The sequence below is a fragment of the Saccopteryx leptura genome, chromosome 2, assembly GCF_036850995.1.
Source record: "Saccopteryx leptura isolate mSacLep1 chromosome 2, mSacLep1_pri_phased_curated, whole genome shotgun sequence".
Lineage (NCBI taxonomy): Eukaryota > Metazoa > Chordata > Mammalia > Chiroptera > Emballonuridae > Saccopteryx > Saccopteryx leptura.
In genome coordinates this window covers 88,307,752-88,334,487 of record NC_089504.1, presented here as the reverse complement: position 1 = coordinate 88,334,487, position 26,736 = coordinate 88,307,752, and the positions used below count along the sequence as shown (strand labels likewise).

Here is a 26,736-nt window from a genome sequence, read left to right as displayed (position 1 = left end):
TTAACTAGTAACATGCTACAAAACTACAAAGGTTTCTTTGACAATGGTGTAGCTGAGTCACAGAGGTATCAGTAATGTGGCCTCTGGGCCAGGAGTAAACCAGTCCCTTTCTGACAGTTGATTGTGATGACAGGGCCTCAGTAAAAACCTCAGCTTTTACTGCCCAGGTATTTTGAATTTATAAGTATATCTTAATTATCACTGAATATCTTTCTCTTGCTACCATAAGGACTTAGCGTTCTCCTTTGTATTGTACTTGATATGAGGTAAATTCCTACTGATGTAATTTTTCATTATTTTAGATAATCAAAATTCAATTATAATAAGAAGAAAAACTTAGTCTGCATTCCAAAACCATATGCAAGGTTCTCTGCATTTTCAGATCATCCTTATTCTTGTTCAGTCCCATGTACATGCAAACCAAGAGTTACCAGGAGTATCTCTACATAATTTGTGTAAAAATCAAAAGGAAGTGTTATATATATATATAAGTGACTCCTGAACAACATGGGTTTGAACTGCATGGATCCACTTATACGTGGATTTTTTTTTACAAAGACTAGAAATGCATTTTTCTTTTTCTTTTTTATTTTCTTAATTAAAATTTTTTTCTAGCTTACTTTATTGTAAGAAACAGTATGTAATACAGACACAATATGTGTTATCAACTGTTATGTTACCAGTAAATCTTTAGGTTGACAGTAAGCTGTTTATTTGGGGGGGAGTAAAAAATTATACATAAATTTTCAACTACGCAGAGGGTTAGCACCCCTTATTGCCTCAATGTTGTTGAAAAGTCACTGTATTTGTACCTATTTTCAATGGCTCTTCATTTGAGTTTTCACATACTTGATTAAATACGGGCTTCTGCTGTCTCCACTTGCATATGCTATTGTGAATGAAGAGCCTCTGGGGGAAATTCAGTTTCTCAGTCACCATTTCTGAATACACAAGGTTGATTAGATGGTGGGAATGTGGAACTTTATGTGGTATACTGACTATTTAACATCTTAACACAATTAGAGGGGATCCCAGTACTGAGCCTGCAGTTCACGTTGGTGCACTACTGGCGTTCTGATGCTCTGGCACAGGAAAACGGACAGGACAGCAGAGCGTTTCTGGAAGATGCTTCTAATCTGTGAGCTCGCCGTGCCATGCCTAGTGGAGAATACTCAGCAACCACTCCTGGGCATATTACTGACAAGTGAGGCAGTGATAATTCAAGGTGTTTTTCTTTAAAGTACAGTGAGGACATTTGGAAATACCTATGAGACACATTCCTGGACAAAAAGTGGGTAGGCAAGACATTTATTCACTTACTATATGATCTCAGTGTAACACGTGCCTACGGTATAAATGGTAAACTTACAACTGGTCAAAACAAAAGTTTTTACAATGTGCACTACATTAGGGATGTTAATTTGGCATGATATTGTCATGTGTCTCCCAAATATAATTTTGGGCTTCCTGTTTTAATTTCTTCAAATACACAAATCAATGCATCCAGAGAAAGTAAAACCAAATCCCATAGATTTATCTTTTAAATTTATTTATATCTATCTAAAAGGTCTTAGGCTGTAAGGAATGAGATTTAAGTCTATTTTTAGATGATAATAGTCTGGACTGACTGCTGGGCACTGGAAACACATGACCAAAGTTGTCAAATGATTCAATAAAACTGGATGTCTTCTACTGGTGAGGGAGAAAATTTAGAGAGAGAAGAATCTGTTTCTCATCACTTTGATTTTTCAGTCTTTTTAATGTTAATCTTTGTCCTGTTAAAACTCATACAATCCCCCCACTTTTCTTTCCCTGTGCTATTAGGGTCAGTGTTAGGTTTGTTAAGAATATTTTACTTTTATACAGCAAAACATTTTATAGCATTCAATATAAAGGTAAATATAAAAAATATCTAGGACAATAATGAGTTATGCATTACAGTAAATTGTACTTTCACACCTTCCTTTAAAATCCACATATTTAGAAAAATATATTATTGCATATGAAACAACAAACAGGCATTCTGATTTCAGCACATTCTTACTCAAAACAGTATGTACAGTTCTACGAGAGTCAGCGTGTACTACAGGTCCACACGCGGGGTCCTTGTGGCGAAAGTCCAGGCACACAGTGATATATATACACCTTGGATTCCAGGTCACCTCTCCTGGCAGAGGCTTGCCTACTTTCCTGCCACCCAGGTCTCAAGGTCTCTCATAACAGGAAAAGGAAAGGAACGTAGACGACAGTGCCCTGTCCTAGGCCGCCTCTTCAGCAGAGCAGTCGATCCCCGCATAGGTGAACTTCTCATAAAGCGTGGTGTTCACATAGGTCTGGAAAAAAAAAAGATGGGTCAGAGAGATGGGCTGCCTCAGTGCTTCCTTCTGGGGGGCGGGCAGTTACATTAACACTGCTTTCCTTAGCTTGTTTCAGTTCGAATACTAGGTTCTGGGGGGCAGTCTCTGCCCTTGGTTCCTCTTATATTTGACAACTGTCTCAGGAACACATTCCTTGGTGTCTACAAGTAAGATTTTATTCTCTCACCCCATTTCTGAGCTTCTCATTCTCATTGTCGCTCTCTGGTCCCCACTGAAATGCCCTGGCTCCGTAAGACTTCTTCCTCTGTCCACTTCTTGTATCCACAGCTCCCATGTGATCATACCCACACCTCTGCTCTAATTACCACTTGGGTTTTGATGACTTTCAAAATCTCTCTCCCTAACCTAGATTAGTCTTCTAAACTCCATACACATATAGCCAACAACCTTCTAGAAATTTTTATAGAATTCTTGGCCCTCCCTACAGTAAGCTATAGACCATGCTCTGGTGCTCCCTGCTGTGTGCCCTAGGGCCCTTCTACCTGTCTGTCTCCTCACTTATGAAGCTAAAGGGTCAATGTATATGACTGATAAGATTTCAGATTCCTTCTAACTCAAAGAGGCTAATTCTATATGTTGTTTCATGTGTGACTATATCTTCTACAGAGATCATATTCCCTCCAAAATTGTAAATTCTTCAATGTTGGGGTCACATCTTTAATGTCCCTGTAATACCCAGGGCTGTGCCCAGAAGAACTTTGTGAAGTATATCAACTATTTTTATTAACCACACTAGACACATGAGGAATTCCAACTAAAGAGCCCCTGCTTTGAACTCCATGCTCACCTTTCGTTCCTCTAACATCCTGTTCAAGGACACCAGTATCTGGGCAAACGAGGGCCTCTCGTACGGCTTCTCCCTCCAGCACTGTCTCATTAGATCATACCTTTGAAAACAGAGTCAAAGGGTTAACTCTATGACTGTGCTGCAGTCCTGGCCATGGCTATGTGTAGAGTGTGAAGAAAAGAGAAGGTGGCAGTTCAAAACATGGTCAGCAAGCCCGACCAGCAGAAAACAGAGGTACTACACCCATGAAGTTTCCGTTAGGATCCACCTCCCATCCAAGTCCCCTTTTTTCTCCAAGAAGATCCAGTGCCCACCCTGGGCACCATTCCTGTAGGGCCTTGGTCTCAGCTATTCTGATCACCAGAAAGAAGTGCATTATGTTGCTAGGGCAGCATTTTTCTTGAAATACTACATCTTTCAAAATATTAGTGTTTCACTTAAAAGAAAAGACTTCAAGCTCAAATAAATGTTCAAAATACCACTTACTACATCTCCCTCTTAGGGCGTAGCAGAGTATAATCTTGAGAAGTCCTGCCATTATAAACATACAAACAAATAAACAAAAAACCTGTTTAAGCAGGTCTATCATGACATTTCCCAAACATAATTGACCCCAGAACTTTGCCCCTGTATATTTACTTACATCTTGCATGTCCCATGAACATACTTGGGGAATCACTGACCTAAGGCAGTATTTTTGTGGCCAGAACTACTTGAATCACCAGGATGCAGATTTCTGGGACCCATACTAGACCTACTGGATCAGAATGCCTTGAAGTGGGACTCAAGGTTTCACATACTGAACAAATGCCTCAGGGGAACTGATGTGCGCAGAAGGCTATCAACCATTGGCTTGGGGTTCATAGATTCTAGAACAGTTTGAACAGAAATTTCATAACAACTGAAAAATCTCACCCCTCATGGAATAAATCTCAAAAGATGGAATTTTTGAGATTTGATCCAGTGACAGTTTAAGCACATCCAGGTTTGCCCAGGATAGAATAGGCTTCTGTCTCTTGTACTGGTAACATAATTAATAGCACCGTCTTTCACTCTTGGAAGTGGCTTAGCTTAGACCAGGGGTCTCAAACTCGCGGCCCACGGGCCGTATGCGGCCCACCGAACAATTTTGTGCGGCCCTCAGACTAATCCACGAAGTTCAAAATATTTTGGATAAAATTAAGTAAGCCTAGGGGCCTACTTGTATTTTTCATTTCTCTAGCATCCTAGCTAAATATTAGCTTAGTTAACAGCAGTTATGATGCGAACTACAGTTTCTGGTCATTTTGTGACACTGAAAAGTGTTGCGTAACAGTAGTCTGCCTTTTGTAGACCTAGTGCGGCCTGCCTAATGGCTGTGATCTTGCTCTGCGGCCCACATGCTGAGTTGAGTTTGAGACCCCTGGCTTAGACAATAAATTATTTACTCAACCTAGACCTTTCCACTCTTCATATTATGCCAATTAGGCAGATTCTCCTTCAGCTAAATTGTGGGAATTTAGGTATCACTAAAGTTAACCATTCTTCCCCTCAGAATAATTTTCACTCTGGAAAGTAATCTTTATAGAAACAAAATTCCACAAAGAAAAACCCCTCTTCCTCTATAGAACAGCTCTGAAATTGCTATCCCCAAAGTTAGTCTCAAGATTCCATGCATTTATTTACTCATGAATAACTTCACTGATTTATTCAGATCTTTTCTGCATTTGTTGACCTTCTTCATGTCAACCTTCCCAAGAATCATTACCTTAAATCTCTCCTGGATTTATATCCCTAGAAAGCTCTTATTCCCTGCCCATTGCATAGCCGTCTTAGTTTAAGGAACCCCTTTACTTCTGGCTATTGTGATCTCCATGAGTGCGCGTGCATATGCACGTAGGTGTGCGTATATGTATATGAATCAGATAATCCCTTCATCAGAGTTAGTCTGTCCATGAAACATGCAGCAGGAAGGTTAAGATAAAAACCTGACTTACACCTCATCATCACAGTTCAGGGGCTTCTCCAGCCTGTAGCCCTGCGGCAGCTTCTCATAGAGTTCTGCACATGTCATCCCGCAGTAAGGGGTGCCACCTGGAAGGCAGGAAACGGTGTTGCTCTAAGCCCCTCTCTGGTGCAGAAGGCAAAGTCTTCTGCCCAGGGACTCAGACGCCAAGAGACTGGGAGAAAGAAGAGGTGTGTCCAGGGCATGCACCCAGCATGATCTTCCTCCAAGAGCAAACCCACTGCACATCAAAGCCGGACTCGCACTACAGAACGCACAGCAGTGGAGAGACCACCACAGCACTCCTGGCTCATGGCGCTATTTCTCTTCCCCACGTCTGTCTACACACAGCACATCCATTGTGCACATGAGGTGTGCCTTTTTCCTAACTGGAAGTCTGTAGCTATGCTATGTAATTCCTGGTTTATCTATAATAGTTGCTGTCCAATTTTAACTTTAAAAGCAATACATAATTATTGTAGAAAACTTGGAAAATATAAAAAATCACAAAGAAAAAATTGCTTTTATTACCCTTTGTGTAGTCCTTTCAGTTTTTTAAAGTATAATTTTTTTTAATACTTTTTTTTTAGAAAGTGACAGAGAGCAAGGGAGAGAGTGGGAAGGAGAGAAAGGAGAAGCGTCAACTCATAGTTGTTTCACTATAGTTGCTTATTGATTGCTTTCTCATATGTGTTTTGACTAGGGGGCTCAAGCTGAGCACTGACTCCTTGCTCAAGTCTGCAACCTTGGGCTCAAGCCAACGACCTTAGGCTTCATGCAACAGCCTTTGGGCTCGAGTCAGTGACCTTGGATCATGTCAATGATCCCACCCTCAAGCCTGCAACCCCACACTCAAGCTGGCAACCCAGTACTCAAGCCGATGACCAGGTTCAAGCTGACGACCTTGGGGTTTTCAAACTGGGGACCTCAGTTGACACTATCCACTGTGCCACCGCCAGTCAGGCTAAATGTAATATTTCAAAACTGGAATCATGATCATGGTAAATGTGAAAATTTATTTTTTGTGGCATGCACATTTTCACAGGCTATTCAATAGCCTTCAAAATGTATTTTTTATTTATGGTTACATAATATACCATCTTAACATTGTGAAAATAAACTTGGAATAGCTCTATGACATCTTTGCACAAGCAAAGCCAATAAACCTATCACCACATTCATGGCCACCAGGTAGTTAGCATTACACATGACATTAGGATAGAGAAACATGAGAACAAAACACTCATACATGGAAACCCATAGGCTCTATCTCCAAGTCACATTAGGTGGCACTGCATATAAACGGTCCCTGTGGGGATGCACAGGAAGGGCCCACTCCCTTTGCCAAGAGCCTCACCTGGAGAGAAACATGGATACTCACCTAAGCTAACAATCTCCCATAGTAACACTCCATAGGACCATCTGTAGACAGGAAATAGGGAAACTAACAGTCAGCAATCATTAAAAGGTGAAACAATCATTGTCTACCCCAAAAGCCAGGATAATTGACCCTCCATTAGAAAAGAAAATGTTAAACATCTGCTTGCAGGGGGAGGACCGTGCACACAGCACATGTCTCTCCTGTTAGGCCCAGAGGGGGCTATAACAGGAAAACAGTTCATTCTGCTGGAGCCCCCGCTTACTCTAGGTAGAGATTTCAAGGTGGCACTGTGGAAAGCAGGTGAAATTCTAGGCCAGACAGATCTGAATTAAATCCCATCTCTGCCACCTGATATGCATGTGACCTCGGATGAGTTACTGAACCTCTGAGGCCACTCAGGATATTATTCTGAAATCAGGGATACCAATTTCTACCTCAAAGCTATGCAGAGATGACATGAGATAACACACCAAAGGGCCCTGCGCACAGTGAGCATACAGGAATCGCCAGCCTCTTCCTCATCCGCCAGCAGAAGAAAACCCCCGAACGAGTCCCCTCAACCCTCTGAGCCTCAGGGCAAGATGGCCTAAGTCTCGATCCCAACCTTTCCGTGCGCCATCAGCCTGAGCTTTGCCCCTGCGGGCCGCAGGCAGAGGTGGTCTCCCTATCTGACAGCCCTACCACCTCTGACCCTCAGCGCTTTCCAGGCTGCCCCCTCTGACCTGGGTCCCTGCACTGCGCTCAGTCTCGGCAGTGGAGCACGGAAGGTCACCGTGCCTCTTGTTTCCCTGGAGATCAAGCCTTTGCCACATGGTGTCTCTCATTGACGAGCATACAGAAACCAAAAGCCGTCCCCCCAGCCCCCCTCCCCACTCCGGTGATTTACACTCTGAACACTGTCCACTCTGCAGCTCAGTTATTCTGCAGCTTTACTTCCCAGGCTTATTGCTTAGCTTTGTTCCCAGAGGGACGTGATATTCTTGCTTCTCTTTGAAACCTCTGTCAATTGTGTATTTTTCTAGGGAAAAAAACCTTCAGCAATGAGGCTTACTCACACATCACTGTTGGTTGTATACACGCTGTAATTTAGTGACTCGATCGCCATCCAGCGCACGGGGAGCCTTCCCTGGAGAGAACAACAGGAGATGCCACTTAGGCAGGACAAGGCCCCTCCCAGGACCGGTAGCCTACCCACAGCTGTGCTCACTGCGATCCACAGCGCACCCTGCTGGAGCTCCGCAGACATAAGGAAGAACAGGCTCAGGAGCTGTGTTTTCTATATATTCCACCTGCAAGTGTGTTTTCAAATTTAAAGACATGCAAATAATATAAGCCCTACTTTTTTTGAGGGTCCTATTGCAATCTTACATATAGAAAAATATGTGTGTGTAAGTATGAATGTGTGTATACTTGGTAGTCGTTCACTTATTTTTTTTATTCACTTTGTTGCTCTCAGAGGTACTCAAAGATTTGAAAGAGGAGACAAAAACACAGAAACCAAGAATTAAATTGTAATGTGGAAAAGGTGAAGGCGGTGTGAGGAGAGGAACTGTGCGGAGGAGGTAAGGGAAGAATGCCCAGAGGAAGCACATTTAAGCTTGGTTCTCTGAGACATGCAGGTGTCATCAGGTGGGTGGGGGAGGAGAGAGGCGTCAGGCCACAGGGAACAGGGTGCAAATACCAGAGGAGGAAAGGCCTTTCAGCCAGTGAGATTTACACTGTACCCTTCGGATCATCCAATTCATTCTCACGTTATTTAACATCTACTGTAAAACTCAAGAGTTAGCCTCCTCCAGGAAGCCTCCCATAATTTTCCATAGGCTCACTTGCAGGGTGCTTTCTCTGTATTCCCTTGGCATCTGTGCTTTCCTGGCCTTCAGCAATTATATCTGTTACAGTTGTTCACTGCATGTTTATCTGTGATCTCTCCAAAGATGGAGAGTGTACCTGACTTATTTTACCTCCAAACTTAACATAAAGCACATAACATTGTAGTAAAACAAACAAACAAAAAATCTATTATAAGGAGAGGCATATATTAATCAATGAAAATAAAACCGTAAATCACTTAGTACATTACTTTGCAATACTTTCTATATTAAAATCACCTGGAATTAACACACACAACAATTTGATGCAGGAGCCCCACCCCAGAACAACTGAATTAGAATATCTAAGCAATAGGGCTCAATATCTGTATTTTTTTAAAACTCCCCATGATTCCAAGGTAGAGTTAAAAATCTCTGACTTAAACAACTGGCCAGAGGAGGTGGCCAGTCTGCCCTCTGGTGGTGTCCTTCTACACTGAATCCTTCTTGCAGGGAGCTTGCTCCTCCCCAATTCCTTCTTTCTTTCTGCTTCTTTCACTCGGTACCATGCCTCCTCAGACCCATACCACCCGGGAACATTACCCTGCCAGTAGGAAGTAGAAGTAAGCCCTGAACAGTGCCCTGTTCCTCTAAGAATTCCTCCTAACCTCCCCAAGACTACAGAAATTTCTGCCCTTTATGAAACGACCAGCATTTGCCTTGGGGATCTGAGAGCATCCAAGAAAATTAGAAGGTTGTGGGGATAAATCGGGTTCATTGCTCCTCCCCGTCATGTAGGGCACCACATCACCCAAATGCAGGGTGAAGCGAGGAAGGGGACTCTATGAAGGAGACAGGAGGAGGGACTGCCAGAGTAGAAGTCATGGTGAGTGGTGGGTCCTGCTTCTTTAAGACAAACCCAGCAGAGAAACATCTGCTTTCAGTGGGACAAATTCTGAAAAGCTAGGGAGCACGTCCTCAGGGAGGGACCAATGGCTTCAGAAAGTGTCACTGTGGATAAGCACTCAGGGCCAAGCAGTGTGGTGTCTGCAACTTCAAACCCTTATCAAGAAAGGGGGTAGAAAGGTCCAAAACAGTTGTGTTCACTGTGATTGTAACTATAAAAATGTGTATGCTTTTGGAAGGCGATACATAAACAATAAAAAAAATGTGTCAAGATAGTGAACTATGGGTCATTTCCTTTTCAAAACATTCTTGAATATTGTTTCTGTGTTATCTTGTCAGCCACTAAAATAAGTATATTGAAAAGAAAGGAAACCTGAATTTGAGGATAAATACAAAACTTGAGCCTTGTGAAGGCAATTTGTACCCACAAAAGTAAAAGGAGCCTCTGTATTGTATGAAAATTGTGTTGTCCCAGGAAAGCATGGCCCAAGTAATGTTTACCAGACCTCGAAATGGGAGCCCTAGCCCCTGCAGTGAACCTACAAACGCATAAAAAGACTACAGGAATGGTCACCCCCCACCTAGAACCTGCATTTGTTCACAGCTCAGGGAAACTAGAAGAGGTGGTTTATTGAAGATAGGACAGGCTGAGCCTCTCTCAAGACAGATGGGAGTGTTCTTCAGTCATTTATTTTGAGCCTTTCTTAGATAAGGCAAAAGTTTCTCTTCATGGACTCCCCAAACCAATGATTGTGCCCCTGTGCCATCAATGCCAGCCAACAGGGGAGGGGGAGTCCTGGAGAACAAAGACATCTACTCTGCGCATGTGTGAAGAACCCAGCACTGTGTCAGCCAGACCACGCAGAGGTTCAGGAAGCCATGTTCTTCATTAGTGTGTGCTCCTCTGATGCGGCAAGCTCCCTCCCTTTCTCCTGTTCCTCAGCTTGTTGGCAGTAAACCCCCCTTTGAATTTCTTTTGCCTCCTCTCTTGATTTCTATTTTGGGGGGCTGTGGAGGGATGACAAGAACCCCTTCACTGGTGACACTGGCATAGTACTAATATCGAGGGATGCAGCATTTCTGGGACTTTATGGTTCTGGGACTTTATGGTTCCAGCAAAAGCAGAATGAGCCAAGCTTCTCTCTTCTGCTAACACTGGTTAAGTTCTCCCAGGATCTTAGACTTAAAATAAAATATTACTGTTTGGGAGAGTAGGTATCATTAGGTGAGAGTGGACTTGATTGATTTGGGCTTAAAGGGGAGGGGGGAACTTTTGGCAAAGAGGGAAATCTTATGTGGGCCTTTAGTAGTTATGAGTTTCTCTCTAGGGCCTCCTTGTAATTTAGGAACTTCATTAATTTACTTCCCTTATATTTGGAAAGCATGTTAAATGTCTCCCCCATCCCTCACCCCGCCCCCATCTCCTGTGGTTGCTGTGCATGAAAGGAGATTGTAAGAGCTCCTCAGAGTTTCTGAGTGAGACATATAAAGGTCTGGACTGGGTCCAGATGGAGCCCCTGCACCCCAGCCCAAGGCTTGCATGTTTAAGTGCTTGGCCACACGTGACAGTGGTTTCTTTTTTGGTAACATCGACCCTCCAGTCATTTGAGAAATCAAAACATAGAAAGGATGTTTGTGGGGCTAGGGCAATGTCTACTGGGATACCCGGGCAGATGCCTGTCGCTGTAGAACAATGGTCTTCTTAGAGAAGCAACATCAGGAGAGGGAGGTGCTTTGGAAACGATGCCATTGGTGTCTGTTTTGAACTTACCATCGTCTTTTTCACATAAACTTCTTGACCTCGGGACAATCCGAAATCTGCTATTTTGGCTACGTAGTTTTCACCAACTAAAATGTTTCTGGCAGCCAGATCCCTGTGGATAAACTGAAAAAAAAATCATGTATTTTCAGCATTATATTTGCTTTTTCCCTTCATTTAGTTAGCACAATGCCTGAGGAGCAAAAATTTCGGGAAATAGAGATGAAAAAGATGGCTTGAAAATGGGTCCTTAGCCCTGGCCGGTTGGCTCAGCGGTAGAGCGTCGGCCTAGCGTGCGGAGGACCCGGGTTCGATTCCCGGCCAGGGCACATAGGAGAAGCGCCCATTTGCTTCTCCACCCCTCCGCCGCGCTTTCCTCTCTGTCTCTCTCTTCCCCTCCCGCAGCCAAGGCTCCATTGGAGCAAAGATGGCCCGGGCGCTGGGCATGGATCTGTGGCCTCAGGCGCTAGAGTGGCTCTGGTCGCAATATGGCGACGCCCAGGATGGGCAGAGCATCGCCCCCTGGGGGGCAGAGCACCGCCCCTGGTGGGCGTGCCGGGTGGATCCCCGTCGGGCGCATGCGGGAGTCTGTCTGACTGTCTATCCCGGTTTCCAGCTTCAGAAAAATGAAAAAAAAAAAAAAAAAAAAAAAAAAAAAAAAGAAAATGGGTCCTTAGAAGTCACCAACATCTACTAGTTCCCTTACAGTTGCTCCCTAGAAACCTCAGTTAGTGGATTCTGCCAAAACTGGTGAGAAGCATTTCAAGGGGAAAAAAACAAAAAACGAACAAGCAGGTTGTTAAATCTTCCTGTCACCATGTAAGTTCTCTGCTATTGAACTCTGTTTGGGCTAAGATGGGTTAAGGCACCTTGCCAAGTACATATGATGAGATTTGCTACATAAATATATTGTCGATGTTGAGCGTTAACATCTGTATAAATAGATGAACTATTAACAAAAAGGTTAAATTTAGGGAGATTGTAAGAGGAATTAGGAAGAGAGATGGACTGAAAAAAATGTATAAATTTAAACTGATTCTAAAGAGAATTTCTAAGGAAAGATGTCTGAAGCAAGGCTCCTCATGACATACCTGTTTTTGGCTCAAATAGTCCATACCCCGGGCCACGTCCGCTGCGAAGTGCAGCAGCTGTTGGGAGGACAGCGTGGACGCGGTGCTGTTGGCAATGGCAAATGCCGGGTCAGTTTCCAGCACTCGGCTCTTGCGCAGAAAGTCAAGGAGGTTTCCATGAGGGGCATACTCGATGGCCAGGTACAGGTAACCTGTGGGGAAGAGGAAAGACACCACCTTACCAGTGGACCTATAAAGCTTTGAAATTTCTGAGATGTGTTGTACTTGGGAATTACTTATAACACTCTGTTTCATTGCACAGTAATGTACCTAGTGAGGCCAGCCTCAGCAATGCTGGGGACAGTAGGAAGTTAAGTTGTACCTTCCTCAATACTTGAAGGGTTCCATACTTAAATTCAAGGTTCCCCTCCCATTTCCTACCAAATGTGGGCTACCATGGAAAGCTTCCCAAACGCTGCCATCTACTCTATAATTAGAGTATCCAGAGATCAGAACATTTGCTTCCAGGGGACCTAAGACAGTAAGTAGTCCATGTCATCTTTTATTTTTTTATTCAGTGCTGACTGAGAACCTAATATGAGCCTGCTACATTATTGCAGTCTGCCTTTACTTTTCTTGGGGCCATTTAAAAAATAAATAAAAATGACAGCAAGACGATGAAATATCCACATCAGAAGAACCCAGCTGATCATTTACTCTCTCTTGCCTTCTGCCCTCCCTAAAACCCACACTAAGTCACCATATTGCTGACTAGACCGCTGGGCAGCGATGTCCAGTGTCAGAGTTGCATTTTGCTTACAAAAACCAGAAAACTCAAACTTTTAGGAAGAAAACCCCCAATAGTTTTTAGAACACATTATTGTTCATTGTCTTATTTTTATTCCAAATTGGGATTTTCTTTTAATAAAAAATAGTATTTTTTTATAAAAGCATTGATCTTTAGAACCAATGAAATTAGAATGGTTTTACTGTCTTGTAAAGGTAAATTTTTTTATATACCATTTTTAAAATTTAAAATGTTGATCTTGAACTTAAAAAGATAGTCTAAGAAATTGAAATTCAGCAAAAAAAAAAATCTTCTAGCACTGAAGTCTGTTATATGATAAGGAAAGAGATATATAATTTCTGGTTTGAATGTGTTTTCTCACTTCTTTACTGAAATATAAATTTTAAGAACCAACCAATTATATATTCCAATGTGATGATAGGGCAAAAGTTTTAAAGATATATATATATATATATATATATATATATATATATATATATATATTTCTGTTGTTCATTATTATTTTTTAACTTTCATTTACTGTTTCCCCATGCTGATTACTGTTTTCAGGAAATGGCTCAAAAAATAAATGTCATTACTCCACTATTTAACCTAAGAGACATGATCTGGTTTTCAGAATTACACCCTTATTGGATCATGGAATGATATATTGTTTGCCTTACCAGTATTTTTAGTTTAATAAATTGAGGAAAAGGAAATAGTCTCTTTTCTATTGTTGGTTTTGTGCGGCAAAGTCAACAAGAGGTTGTCAAGTTTGTAAATAATTACTTTGTGGAGCTTTTTGGTAGGAGAAAATTTTTCCATGAGAAATTAAGTTTAAGCATAGATTGCGAACTACAAACCCAGGTAGCATTTACCTCTGTAAATCTCTCAGTAAATATTTGAGTTAATAATATGCTAAGTACTCAATAAATATTTTAATTAATAATATGAAATGAACTTTAAGAGTATGTACAACAGAGGGTAGTCGTAAAGCTCTGATATAATTGTAGAGGAAACTGTGCAAGTTGGAAATAACAAAGCTCTGTCAGATATAAGCTTATTATTATTTTACCCTAAGTAATATCCAAGACTCTTTTTTCTTTTCTTTTTTTTTTTTTTTTTTTTTGTATTTTTCTGAAGCTGAAATGGGGAGGCAGTCAGACAGACTCCCGCGTGCGCCTGACTTGGATCCACCCGGCGTGCCCACCAGGGGGCGATGCTCTGCCCATCTGGGGCGTAGCTCTGTAGCGACCAGAGCCATTCTAGCACCTGAGGCAGAGGCCATGGAGCCATCCTCAGCACCCGGGCCAACTTTGCTCCAATGGAGCCTTGGCTGCGGGAGGAGAAGAGAGAGACAGAGAGGAAGGAGAGGGGGAGGGGTGGAGAAGCAGATGGGCGCTTCTCCTGTGTGCCCTGGCCGGGAATCAAACCTGGGACTTCCACATGCCAGGCTGACACTCTACCACTGAGCCAACTGGCCAGGGCATTATCCAAGACTTTTATATTACAGTAGATTGTTGGCATTCACGGATTTAACATTCAGAATATTAGCTGCTCGGGTTTGGTGGGGATATGAGAGGACAGGTAACTAAAAAGAACCCATGCACTTCACTGTCTCTGACACTGAGGGCTTCTCCAATCTACCCAGTAGTGGTCACTCACAAGCCTCTGGGTCAGCAAGCGTGGGGGCATGTGAAAGCCAGGGACCCCTTGGGGCAGTAATCGCTGAACCATATCGGAGAGCAAATGATCCAGCCTTAAGTCCAACCTCCATAAATATGCCAAACCTCAACACAATCCATAAATGAGACTAGTCATTCAGATTGAAGCTATAACTTAAAATATAGGTAATATTCTTAAAATATTTCAATATGGAATGTGCCTGTTTCAAAAAAAAAAATCTGTCAGGAAAGAGAGGAAGAGAGCATCTTACCACGATGTTCACACGCTCCCAAGAGATTGATGATGTTTGGGTGGTGTCCAAGTTTGCAAAGAACCTCCAGTTCCCCTGCGAAGTCTCTGTGGTCATCTTTGGAGGCATATTCTGGGAAGAAAGTCAAGAGTTCTGATCCCTGCCTATTACTCCTCTTCAGAAACGACTGACCCTGGCTCCTCCCTGAGACCTGCAAGTGCCCTGAGCCACCATTAGGTCTATATACCACAAAGAAATCAGAGAGCATGCTAAGAAAGAGCACTGTCACTGCTGACACTTTGGGTTGGCACTTCTGTGTTGTTGGGGCTGTCCTGTGCATATATAGTGAGTAGTGTATTTAGCAGCATTTCCCGCCTCTTTTCACTAGATACCAGTAACCCAACCAAAAATGTGTTCAGATATTGCCAAATGCCCCTTTGGGGGTTAAAATCACTCCTGGTTGAGAACCACTGCTCTAAAATTTTCTTGTGTAAGCTCCCAAATACTCAGGGGACTGACTTGGTAGCAATAGAGCTGCCTCCACTTTTAGAGTCTAGCTCTTGCCTCTCAGTCTGCCATCCAGAGACAATATGCTGAGAAACAGGACCAAGTTTCTTGGAAACATCCCCAATAACGCACACACCTGACTTTATTCAATGTTTTTAACTTGCTTGCTTTTTCACCAATCAGTCCTGTGAAAAAACACTCAAATCCCGAAGAAATTTTTGTACAAGTTGCTTGGTAGCCAAGAAACTGCTCCGTGTTTGTTTTTTGTTTCTTTTCGCCCTGTCCCACCACTGGCACTTGGTTCACAGGGTGACTAGCCAGCCACCAGCCAGGCTGGAGGGAAGGCTCTTTGATTGATGCACAAACTGATCGATCTTGAGTCTGCGACTGTGTGCTGTTATTGTTTTAGGACAAAAAACAGTAACAACAACAACAACAACAACAAACAGAGGGGCACCAGTGTCTGTGTACATGAAAATCACGGGTCTGTTTCGTATGGGCGAGGGTACCTGTCAGATGAACTAGCAGGCAATTCCTGTTCATATCACAGCAGCCTGAGGCTCAATGCCTCAGGATCATTTCAGAAGTGAGGTTCTTTGTGGTAAGGCTGTCCCCTTACTTGAAGAACTGCCCTCTTTTGCATGTATCACTCTCCCTGCAGAAATGTTATGTTCTGGTGCTGTTCAGCTAGTTTACCTCTTTATCTGGGCATGATGTAGACAATCAGGCTCAGGTCAGATCCCAATAAAAACTGATTTTACAAAGTTTTATACCTTCTCCTCTCACTATCCTTACTACTCCCCCAGACTCTCTGCGATTAAGGTAGCAAAACAAAAAAGGGATTTCAGGCTGGCTGGCTGGCTAGAGGGTGTGGGGTGTGTGTGTGTGTGTGTGTGTGTGTGTGTGTGTGTGTGTGTGTGTGTGTGTGTGTTTTCAGGAATTTTGATGCAGATAATCCATGAAGTCAGTGGTTTGTAAAGTGTGGTCTTCAAACCATCAGCGTCAGTATCACTTGGGAACTAATTAGAAACGTAGATTCTCTGGCCTTGCGCCAGACTCACTGAATCAGAAACTGTGCAGTGGGGCCGAAGAGTCTGTTTATGAACAAGTCTTCCAGGTGATTCTGATGCACGCTGCATCTGGAGAACCACTGCATTAAGGGAAGCAATAATGCTCTCCATAAGTTAGCAGTATATAACCGGGAATCTGTATTCTCACATCCCAAGAAATCAGGACAGTAATGTTTAAATAGCTCATGCCCTCATGTTTACATCCTGACCCTATCACAGGCTGACCTCAAAGGAAACATCACCTTCAGTTGCACGTAACAGCTGTATCTGACATCGTGCCAATGTTTTGCTCAAAGAATGCAAGACCCCAGAGGAAAGATTCAACAGGAAGTCCAGTTTTCTCCCCACCCTACTGAAGTGCTGACTCGGTCTGGCCACACACTGACCTTTCATCCTCTTGATAGCGGCGTCCATCCGTAGCCCGTCCTTCTTGATACGCGCCTTGAGGACCTGGCCAAAATTACCCTCCCCAATCACATCTTGAAATTTGATGTCATTCCAGTCAAGCACTGGGTAAATTGTAGGATCTGGGTTGTTCTTGGCCTTCCTGTTTAGGGCCAGAGTTCCTGAGTTGAACTGCACAGCTGGTTCTTCCCTCTGCAAATATATTTTTGTCATAGTTTCATGCCAGGATTCTTCATAATTCTAGGGTACTTAATACCACTTGGTTGTATCCACACCAGGTGGCAAAAGAAATATATCTAATTGTAGAGTAGGGGTAGAAATAGGTGTTAACTAACAAACCCATTCTGATGAAGTGGCTGTCCCAGAGCTGCACGGGCACAGCTCCAGACCTCAGTGGGGAGGTGTGCCACATCGATTATCAATGTCTGCAGAGGGTGAGGGAAGCAGGGACAGCAGCATGCATGCCATGGCACACGCATCCCCAAGTTAATCATGCTTGAGTTTCTACTCTGCTGTGGAATGAGCAAGTTAGTGTTCAGTCCTAATTTGGAAAAAAAACTTGAAGATTCTCTCTGGGGCAGCCCAAGTGTGCCTCCCTGAGAGCATTTCTTGCATCCCCTGGGCTCATCCTTGGCTCTTTACTCACTCTCTCTCTCACTGTCTTAAAGCTGAGAGTCTTTCAGGTTCACTCTGAGACCACCCTGAGGTCTAGTGACCCTCATGCCATTCCCTACCAAAGATACTCAGTTCTTCATGTTGTGAGATTACTCTCTCTGGTGCCTTATCACTAGGATGATCATACACCTCACTTAGCAGGGCAACAATCCTGTTTGAAGCTTGGGTATCCTGCATATTTATTACAAACAACCTTTTCACTTGCAGAATTGTTCCATTTAGGACAGGAAACCCCATGGTAATGCTATTACCTCCCATTTAATCCTGGAAGCCAAAGAGAAGATGAGATTTGCCTAAGGGAAATATTTACTTTATAAGTAATGTGCCTGGTGCCCATCTTTAAAGTGAAGGTTCTGCATGTGTATGGACTCGCACTTATGAGCTAGTAGGAAGAGGAGACACTACCACGCTTTGGAAGGCTTGGGCCATTCTCCTTTGGACGTTTGCCCTCTTCAGCTGCAACATGATCAGAAAGGCCAGCAGCACGGTCAGGCAGGTCATTCCCGCTGAGCCCAGGATGGCTATAAGCAGCATCTTCCCGCCTCCGAGCTCCGCTGGTGCTGTGCAGGGGAACACAGGAGAACACGTGGCGTTAGTTTAGGGAAGCCAAGACCCCCTGTGAGAGAAGTCGCAGTGAATGAGGATGTAATGGCCGACCTAGCACTGCCACTTCACAGCTATGTGACCTAGGACTTCTCATTTATTTTCTGAAACTCAATGCAGATGAGCCTGACTCATAGGGTTGTTTTAAGATCCTAAAACAAACAAACAAACAAACAAAGTGCAAAAGTGTTTTTTAAATGGCAATGTGCTAATCATTAATTATTGTCACTTGTTCAACTTTCACTTCCAAGTAGGGGCCCAAGCAGATGCACAATATCCAATAAGAGTGAGAAAGGCTAACTAGATTATGACTTTGGGAAAGTGACTAAAGCTCCCTGTCATATTACCTCATGTAGAAAAGCTTTATGATGCTAAGAGCTTAGAGTCTGTAATAAGATATTTTGCTTTGGTTTTTTTCCCCTTGTTTTAAAAAGCTGATGGAAAAAACCTGAGGATACCAATGGGAGAAGAAAGGCCAAGGAAATGAAGGAGGGAGGGAGGGAGGGAGAAGAAAAACTGTTAAATTTAGGGCTCACGTCAGAATAAACTATTAAAGACTAAGGTCTAATCCTTCCACTTCCGTCCCTTACTTAAATTCAAATAAATTTTCAATGTATTTTTCTTTATGAAAAACAGCATGTAGAGTATAAACCCATCCTTATACAAAGATTCGTTCATGACCATAAATCTTTCCTTTTACCTCTATGGAAATGTGCAGAAAGAAATGTCTGGAATGGAAGGGCGAGGAGTTGTTTTGGTATGCCTTGTTTAATTTTCTGTTTGTACTTTATCTATAGCTTGTATACATTTTACCAAAACACAGGCAACAATAAAAATGATGCATTTGTTAAGGATGTGACCTGAAAACTGAGTTTCTAGAGTTGGCAGACTCATTGTTCCTTGGACATTTCAAAAATGTCCCAAAGGATCAGCACTGAAAACATAGCTTGTTTGATTTATTTCTTAAGTCCTAGGTAACCCTGTAGAGAAGCAAGAAGTGTTAGTGCTATAAGATTTTCCGTAAAAATAAACTCTAGTCCAAGTCATAAATTTTCAGAAATCACCCTTCCTTCCATCTCAATTCCCTTGCACATGCCACAGATGCAGAGGACTAGGAGCTGTCACTTCAGATAAACTTGAAAGGGAAGGCATTTCACATGCTGCAAACCCCGCCCTACCTGCTGCCCCTCACTTTTGTTCACTTAATTACACTCAACAGGTTTTATCAATCACAAACCCTAGGCAGAGTGTGCTTGGCACACTGAAGGATCTCTATCTCAAAGAGCTTACTTTCTCTGGGATGGGTTAACGGCAGCCATAAATACACCAGACATAATAACCTGGATTCAAAAAGTAAAAGAAAACTCAAAATAGCATAGTCTCATCCAATCTAAAAGATGAGTTCATTCTGAGAAAGAACGGAGTGTGGTTCCTGGAGCCTCCCCCTACAGCACTGCATATGTCTGCTTCTACTAAGCAGGTGCCACATTCTTCCTTCTGCACAGAATCAAATTCATATTCCTCAGAGCTTCGATCGCTGGATGGAGAAGGCTGATAGGCTAATTCAGTCTAAGGTTTAATAACAGACAATAGAGTAATAGGGTATTCTTCCCAGGGGCATTTTCATTTTAAGGACCTATCTAGTGATGGTAAAGTCTATTAGGACATATGAATTATGTCCCACAACAAAAATATGGAGTAAATATCTTAAGACAGTGGAACTTTCCTGATACCCTCCAGAAATAATTCCAGATCTTGTTTGTTCTACCAACCTTGAGATTTGGAGAGAGTCATTAGTTCATGAGAAAAGGTTGGGTTGCTTGACCCGATGTTGTTCTCTGCAAAAATGTCCACCTGGTAAGCAGTTTGGGGCTCCAGTCCCTTGAGCTGATATTGGGTGATTGTGACATTCTTGATCTTCACATCAATGTGCTGGTCTTCATTCTTGCCCTGAACCTTGTAACGGATTATAATAGAAGAAATAGAATAGCCATCCAAGATTGTCCAAGAAATCATAGCCGTAGAGTCTGTAATGTTGGAAATCTTGATGTTTTCGGGTTGAGGAGGGAGAACTAGAAATTAAAAAAAAAAGATATTTCACTTAAGATACACTACCATGTCTTAGATTACTATGCCTTTGGAGATAATTAATGTCAATTTATAAAGAAAGAATGGCTAAAAGATGTTTTCTCAGATGGTAATTCCAAACAACTGGTAGTGTACTCCATGCAGACTTGATGGAGTAACACAGATGGGAAAATAACAACACATATATAACATATTTGTCATCCTTACACTAAATTAAGGCCTCAGAAGTTCTGTTACTCCAAATCCTTATATTACACTGTTCTTGATTCTGGGGCGAACATACAGATTATGAGAGTTGACATTTATATAGGTGCTTCAACATGTAACTCATTTCATCTTCATAACATTCTTACCATATGTATTGAGGTCCAGAGAGATTAAGTGACTTGGCCAAGGTCACACAGCTATTTAGAAGAAACAGGATTGAACAATTTATGGCAATCTGATGTCATACTCTATCATCCGACCAATATCCCATATGACCTGCCCTTGCCCTAAATGCATTTATGGAGCAGTAGCAAGTCAGCATATATGTAAGAACACATGTTACAAACTTTGTAAACAAACTGCTATAGGGAGTGTGGAAAAAGAGATAATACTCCATTAGGGTTATAAGTAGGATGAGAGAGAGGGATACTTTGAGGTTTTCCAGATTTGAAGATGACATGCACAGAATTACTCCTGTACTCTCACTCTAACTCCTTCCAGACAAAGGACACAAGTCAGAGGGAACTTTGTGACTCTATAAAGCCTGAAACACTTTGACTCAGAAAAAGAATGACTCCAAGGTCTTACCCTTGATATTAGCTACACCGTCCATTTGTGAGGATGTTAGCAGGTGCTTCCATATGCAGGCTCTCCCTTGACCTTCATAACCACACAGGCAGGTAGGTAACCAAATGCTTAGGGGTTTTTTTTGTTTTTTTTTGTATTTTTCTGAAGTTGGAAACGGGGAGGCAGTCAGACAGACTCCCGCATGCGCCCCACCGGGATCCACCCAGCATGCCCCCCAGGGGACGATGCTTCACCCATCTGGGGCCCCGCTCTGTTACAACCAGAGCCATTCTAGCGCCTGAGGCAGAGGCCATAGAGCCATCCTCAGCGCCCAGGCCAACGTTGCTCCAATGGAGCCTTGACTGCGGGAGGGGAAGAGAGAAACAGAGAGGAAGGAGAGGGGGAGGGGTGGAGAAGCAGATGGGCGCCTCTCCTGTGTGCCCTGGCCGGGAATCAAACCCGGGACTCCTGCACGCCAGGCCGATGCTCTACCACTGAGCCAACCGGCCAGGGCCAATGCTTAGGTTTTAATTATCCCAATTCAGCAGGGAAAAAAACTTGAGACTTCAAAATATAAGGGATCTGTACTAGTCCAAGTAAGCAAATAGACCGAGGCCACTTTACTTCATATAAAAGCTGCTGCTTGTAAGCAAATTAGAAGCTTCAAGAAATGTGTTAATGTACATTCTATTTTGTATTCTCAGAATTTTTTTCTTCATTTTAAATCTACTCTTTTGCTGATGTTGATTGCCCATATTATACCCCTTAGGTAACTGTGGCAATCTATGAGAACCAGGTAGTAGATTTTGAGCCTTCCAAATCTGATTGTCATTTTCTATGCCTAACTGGTGGTAAATTGTCCAAAATCACAGTTAATTTTGGATATCACAAAATGCCTTAATTTTCAAGCTTTCTGTATATTTTTGCAAAAATATAAAATAACTTTCCTTCCTATAAGGGATTATAGAGTATTAGGAATATTAACATTTTCAGATGAATATGAACACATATTTAGTATTTGTCTAGTTGTGTCTCAAAAATATTTAATAAACCAGTGGTATTCTGAAGCAGCGCCTTGCAAATACCTGCCAGGAGAATAATGAACATAATTTTTGTGCCAAATAAAAATTAGAAATTTTCATGTACCTATTAATCCATTTGATGCTTGATAAAAGTCTTGGGCTTGCTTAATGGACTTCTGATTTATATTTAGTGAGTCTAAGCCCAATAATGGACATTTTTAGAAGATACCCCAGGTGATTCTAAAGTAGATTCTGAAACACTTTAGGACAAATACCATATAATTTCACTTATATAAAAAATTTAAAGAACAAAGTAAATGAACAAAAACAGAAATTTCGAGGTGACATCAGAGTAATGTTGGTGTAAGAGATACACTTGATCTATCCCCTTGAAATTTTAAACAATTGAACAGCTATAATGCAGAAAGGCAACCCCAGCTGGGCTTATGGTCGTGCCTGAGAAGATCTGTGCATCAAATCAACTGAGGGTGGGAAAGGTAGAACAGGGGGCAGAAGATAAGATGCATTTGCAGTGGGGCTCCAGAGAGGAGAAAAATCTGGAGTGACTGAATTATTTCTGCTGGGAGGAGCAGAGAGATTAGAGGGCATTTGGAGAGATACTGAACTAAAGCAGCAGCAGAGCAAGGGATTACTGTCAGTGTTCCTGAGATCTGTTGGCAACCTGCACTCAGGACAAAGACAAAAAATACAAAGTGTGCCCTGCCCCCCTCCCAGATCCTGCCTCCTTCCCCTCATGGGGTACAAAGAGTGGCCAAGACATACTCCACAGCTAGTTCTATGGGGCCACCATTTCCCCTGAGAAACAAGGTGCTCTGTGTCTGGTACGCTGGTCTGTTGAGACATGGGAAGGAGTGCCCAGGAGCCTGAGATCACCATTGCTAAAGCTGTAAAACCCTCACAACACACACCACCTATCATCCCAATGGTAGCTCCAGCTCCATGATGACAGCAACATCTCAGCAGAGGTCAGCCTGGGAATTTTACAAAACTAAAATTTGTAATCCAATACTGCCTACTGGGAAAAAACAGAAAACCTCTTGGAAGTGCAACACTTTTATTTATTTATTTTTTTCATTTTTAAATTTTTTGTAGGGGAGAGTTTTATTTGTTTTTTATTATTTTCATTGGGTTTTTGTTTCTTGTTTTCTTGTGGTTTTTCTCTTTTATTTTATTTTATTTTTTTGTTTGATTTTTTAACAATATCATTTTCAAAGCCATCAAGGCAGGAGAAAACTAATACCATAGCTACACAAAAAAAGAGATGCAGTTCAGAAAGAAAATTAAAAATCTCCAGAAAGCAATACCAATTTTATGGCAATCTTGGAGTTAAACAACAGAGAATTCAAAATTAAAGTTCTGAGAATACTTAATGAAATGTGAGAAAACACTAATTGGCAATTTAATGAGCTCAGAAAACAAGACAAGTACTTCACCAAGGAGATTGAAACTTTAAAAACAGAGATGAAGAACTCAATACATGAATTGAAAAATAGTTAATAGCAAATTTAGCTAATAGAACAAGCCAGATAGAGGAGAGAATCAGTGATATGGAAGACAAGCAACCAGAGATGATACAGAGGGAAGAAGAAAGAGACTTGAAAGTTAAAAAAAAAATAAGAGAGCTTTATGAGAAATTACTGACTTTATCAGAAAAATCAATATAAGAATAATGGATATATAAGAAGAATAAGAAAGGAAAAAGGGAATGGAGAGTCAATTCAAACAAATAATTGATGAAACTTCCCAAGCTTATGAAAGAGTTAGATGTTCAAATTAAATAAGTGAAAAAGAATACCTAGTTACTTCAACCCAAACCAGCCTTCTCCAAGGCACATTGCAATATATATATGAAGGCCTGTCATGTTTTCATCAGACTTCTCAGCAGAAACTCTATAAGCCAGAAGAGAGTAGACCCAAATATTGAAGGTACTGAAAGAGATGAATTACCAGCCAAGAATACTATACCCATTTGAAGGTAATCCCTCAAAAATGAAAGAGAAATAAAATTTTTTTCAGACATACAGAAGCTGAGGGAATTCATCACTAGAAAATCCCCACTTCAAGGAATACTCAATATTCTACTGGGTACAAAGAACAAAACAAAACTACTACTAAGTGCTCCAACAAGGTTACCGTAAAAACAAGAATAATCTGTGACAACAATACATAAAAGGGGAGAGGATAAAGATCTGAAGTTGCAAAGAAGGATGGAATGCAGAGCACTCATAAGACAAGGACTCTAGTATACTTGAAAATCTTTTTCTTAATAATCTAGTGATAGCCACCCATGAAAAACCCAACACTGAAACACATAATTTAAAAAATAGGAAACAGGGGAAAGTATGGAATGCCACCACACAAAACAGCTGACAGAAACATGAAAAAGAAAAACCAAAGGAAATACAGAGCTATCAGTAAACAAAACATAAAATGGCTATAGGAGATGCTCTAGTGTCAATAATTACTCCAAATGGAAATGGACTGACCTCACCAACAAAGAGGTTCACAGTAGCAGATTGGATAAAAAGCAAAACCCAACCATATGCTTCCTTCAAGAGACACATCTAAGCTGCCAGGACAAAAGTAGATTCAAAGTGAAAAGTTGGAAAATGATTATCTAAATTAAAGCAGTTGTAGCCATACTAATATCTGACAATGCTGACTTCAAGACAACAAAGATAACAAGAGACAAAAATGGACATTTCATAATGATCGAGGGGACACTAAATCAAGAAGACATAACATTTCTTAATGCACCAAATCATGGAGCACCAAAATATATGACATCTACTAACTTATGTAAAAATAGAAACAGACAAAAATGCAATCATATTTGGATATCTCAACACAACATTGACAGCTTTAGATATATCATCCAAACAGAAAATGAGTAAATATTGGCCTTAACCAACACTACCAAACGGACATAATGTACATTTACAGAACATTTCATCCCAGAACATCAGATTATACATTTATTTTCAGTATGCATGAAACATTCTCAAGGATAGACCATATGTTAGGCCACAAAACTAACATCAACAAATTTAAGAAGATTGAAATTATACCAAGCACATGTATTCTCTGACCATAAGAAATTAGAATTCAACTGCAAAAAGGAAGTAAAGAGCTATAGAACTGACAAACCTCTAGCTAGATGCACTAAGGAAAAAAGAGAAATGACTCATATCAACAAAATCCAAAATGATAAAGGAGAAATGATCACAGCATAGATATACATTATACTAAATGAAATAAGTAAATCAGAAAAAGCTAAGAACTGTATGATTTCACATATAGGTGAGATATAAAAATAAAACTCATGGACATAGAAAAAAGTGAAGTGGTTACCAGGAGGAGGGGAACATGGGGGGGGGGGTGAGGATTATGTGGAACAAATCTACATATGGTGACAGAAAATGATTTGACTTTGGGTGATGGGCACATAACACAATCAACAGTTCAAATGTTATAGAAATGTTTACCCAAAACCTATGTACTTTTATTGATCAATGTCACCTCATTAAATTTAATTTCTAAATAAATAAAATGTATAACAATAATAAATTTAAAGGATATATTAACAAACAGAAACATAGATACAGAGAACAGACTGATGGTTGCCAAATGGGAGGGAGCATAGAGAACTGGAGGAAAAAGGTGAAGGGGTTAAGAAGTACAAATCAGTAGTTACAAAATAGTCACAGGGATGTAAGGTACAGCATAGGAAGTATAGTCAATAGTACTGTAATAACTATTATGGTGTCAGGTTGGTATTAAACTTATTGGAGGGATCATTTCATAAATTATATAAATGTATCTAACCAGTATCCAATACACCTGAAATTAATACAAAATATTATTTAATGTCAACTGTAATTTAAAAATAAAATAAAAATACTTTAGGAAATGCTAATCAGATTGTAAACAATCTAGAAGTGGGATTTGATTGCTGAATGAAATTCTCCAATAACTAGTCATCTTTGAAGTAGTTGGCTGTTCATCCAAAGAGACAAATGAGTAGCATGGTTCAGCAAAAATAAATGAACAAAACATAGAACTGATATGTTCATTAGAATTCTAACCCCAGCCCTGACCAGTTGGCTCAGTGGTAGAGTGTCGGCCCGGTGTGTGGAAGTCCTGGGTTTGATTCCTAGTAAGGGTACACAGGAGAAGTGACCATCTACTTTTCCATCCTTCCCCCTTCTCTCTCTTCTTCACCCTCTCTCTCCCCCCTCCTGCAGCCATATGGCTCAAATGGTTCGAGCAAGTTGGCCCTGGGCACTGAGGATGGCTCCATGGTCTCACCTCAAGCACGAAAATAGCTCAATTGCTGAGCAATGGATCATTGGCCCCGATAGGTATAGCATGGGCCCCAGATGAAGGTTTCTGGGTGGATCCCAGTCAGGGATCATGCAGGAGTCTGTCTCTCTGCCTTCCCACCTCGCACTTAATAAAAAAAAAAAGAAAAAAAAATCCTAAACCCATGAGTTACTAGCTGTATAACTTTGTTTGTTACTTACCCTCCTCTGAGTCTCAGGTTCTGTATCTGTTAAATGTCATGATAATTCCTATTCTAATTTCTTCATAAAGTCATTGTATGTCAAATGAGATACATATACATATATATACATATACATATTCAGGAAAACATTACACACATTCATTATTTTTCACATATGTTTGGAGCCATATGCAAAATCTAATTCATTTTAGTCCTTACACTTGATTCTGATGGAATTGCTGGGCTGGACATCAACATGAACTTTAAATTAGAAGCATTAATTTGACTTCTG

General features: G+C 41.4%; 1 protein-coding gene across 2 annotated transcripts in view; it reads right to left on the bottom strand.

Moving 5' to 3' along the window:
- Window positions 1–1,294: 1,294 nt before the first annotated feature.
- TEK (TEK receptor tyrosine kinase) overlaps window positions 1,295–26,736 on the bottom strand; it is a 135,689-nt gene continuing 110,247 nt past the window's right edge. Inside the window, exons 13-23 of one of the 2 annotated variants that reach the window (XM_066368285.1) lie at window positions 19,808–20,107; window positions 17,841–17,992; window positions 16,739–16,949; window positions 14,797–14,907; window positions 12,095–12,285; window positions 11,016–11,129; window positions 7,586–7,656; window positions 6,531–6,571; window positions 5,142–5,238; window positions 3,166–3,265; window positions 1,295–2,333 (exon numbers count right to left, since the gene is read on the bottom strand). In XM_066368285.1, coding sequence (XP_066224382.1) covers window positions 2,259–2,333; window positions 3,166–3,265; window positions 5,142–5,238; window positions 6,531–6,571; window positions 7,586–7,656; window positions 11,016–11,129; window positions 12,095–12,285; window positions 14,797–14,907; window positions 16,739–16,949; window positions 17,841–17,992; window positions 19,808–20,107 — 1,463 coding nt within the window. In that variant the 3' untranslated portion in view covers window positions 1,295–2,258. Of the gene's footprint in view, window positions 2,334–3,165; window positions 3,266–5,141; window positions 5,239–6,530; window positions 6,572–7,585; window positions 7,657–11,015; window positions 11,130–12,094; window positions 12,286–14,796; window positions 14,908–16,738; window positions 16,950–17,837; window positions 17,993–19,807; window positions 20,108–26,736 lie in introns of both variants that reach the window. The other variant, XM_066368284.1, reaches the window with a different exon arrangement.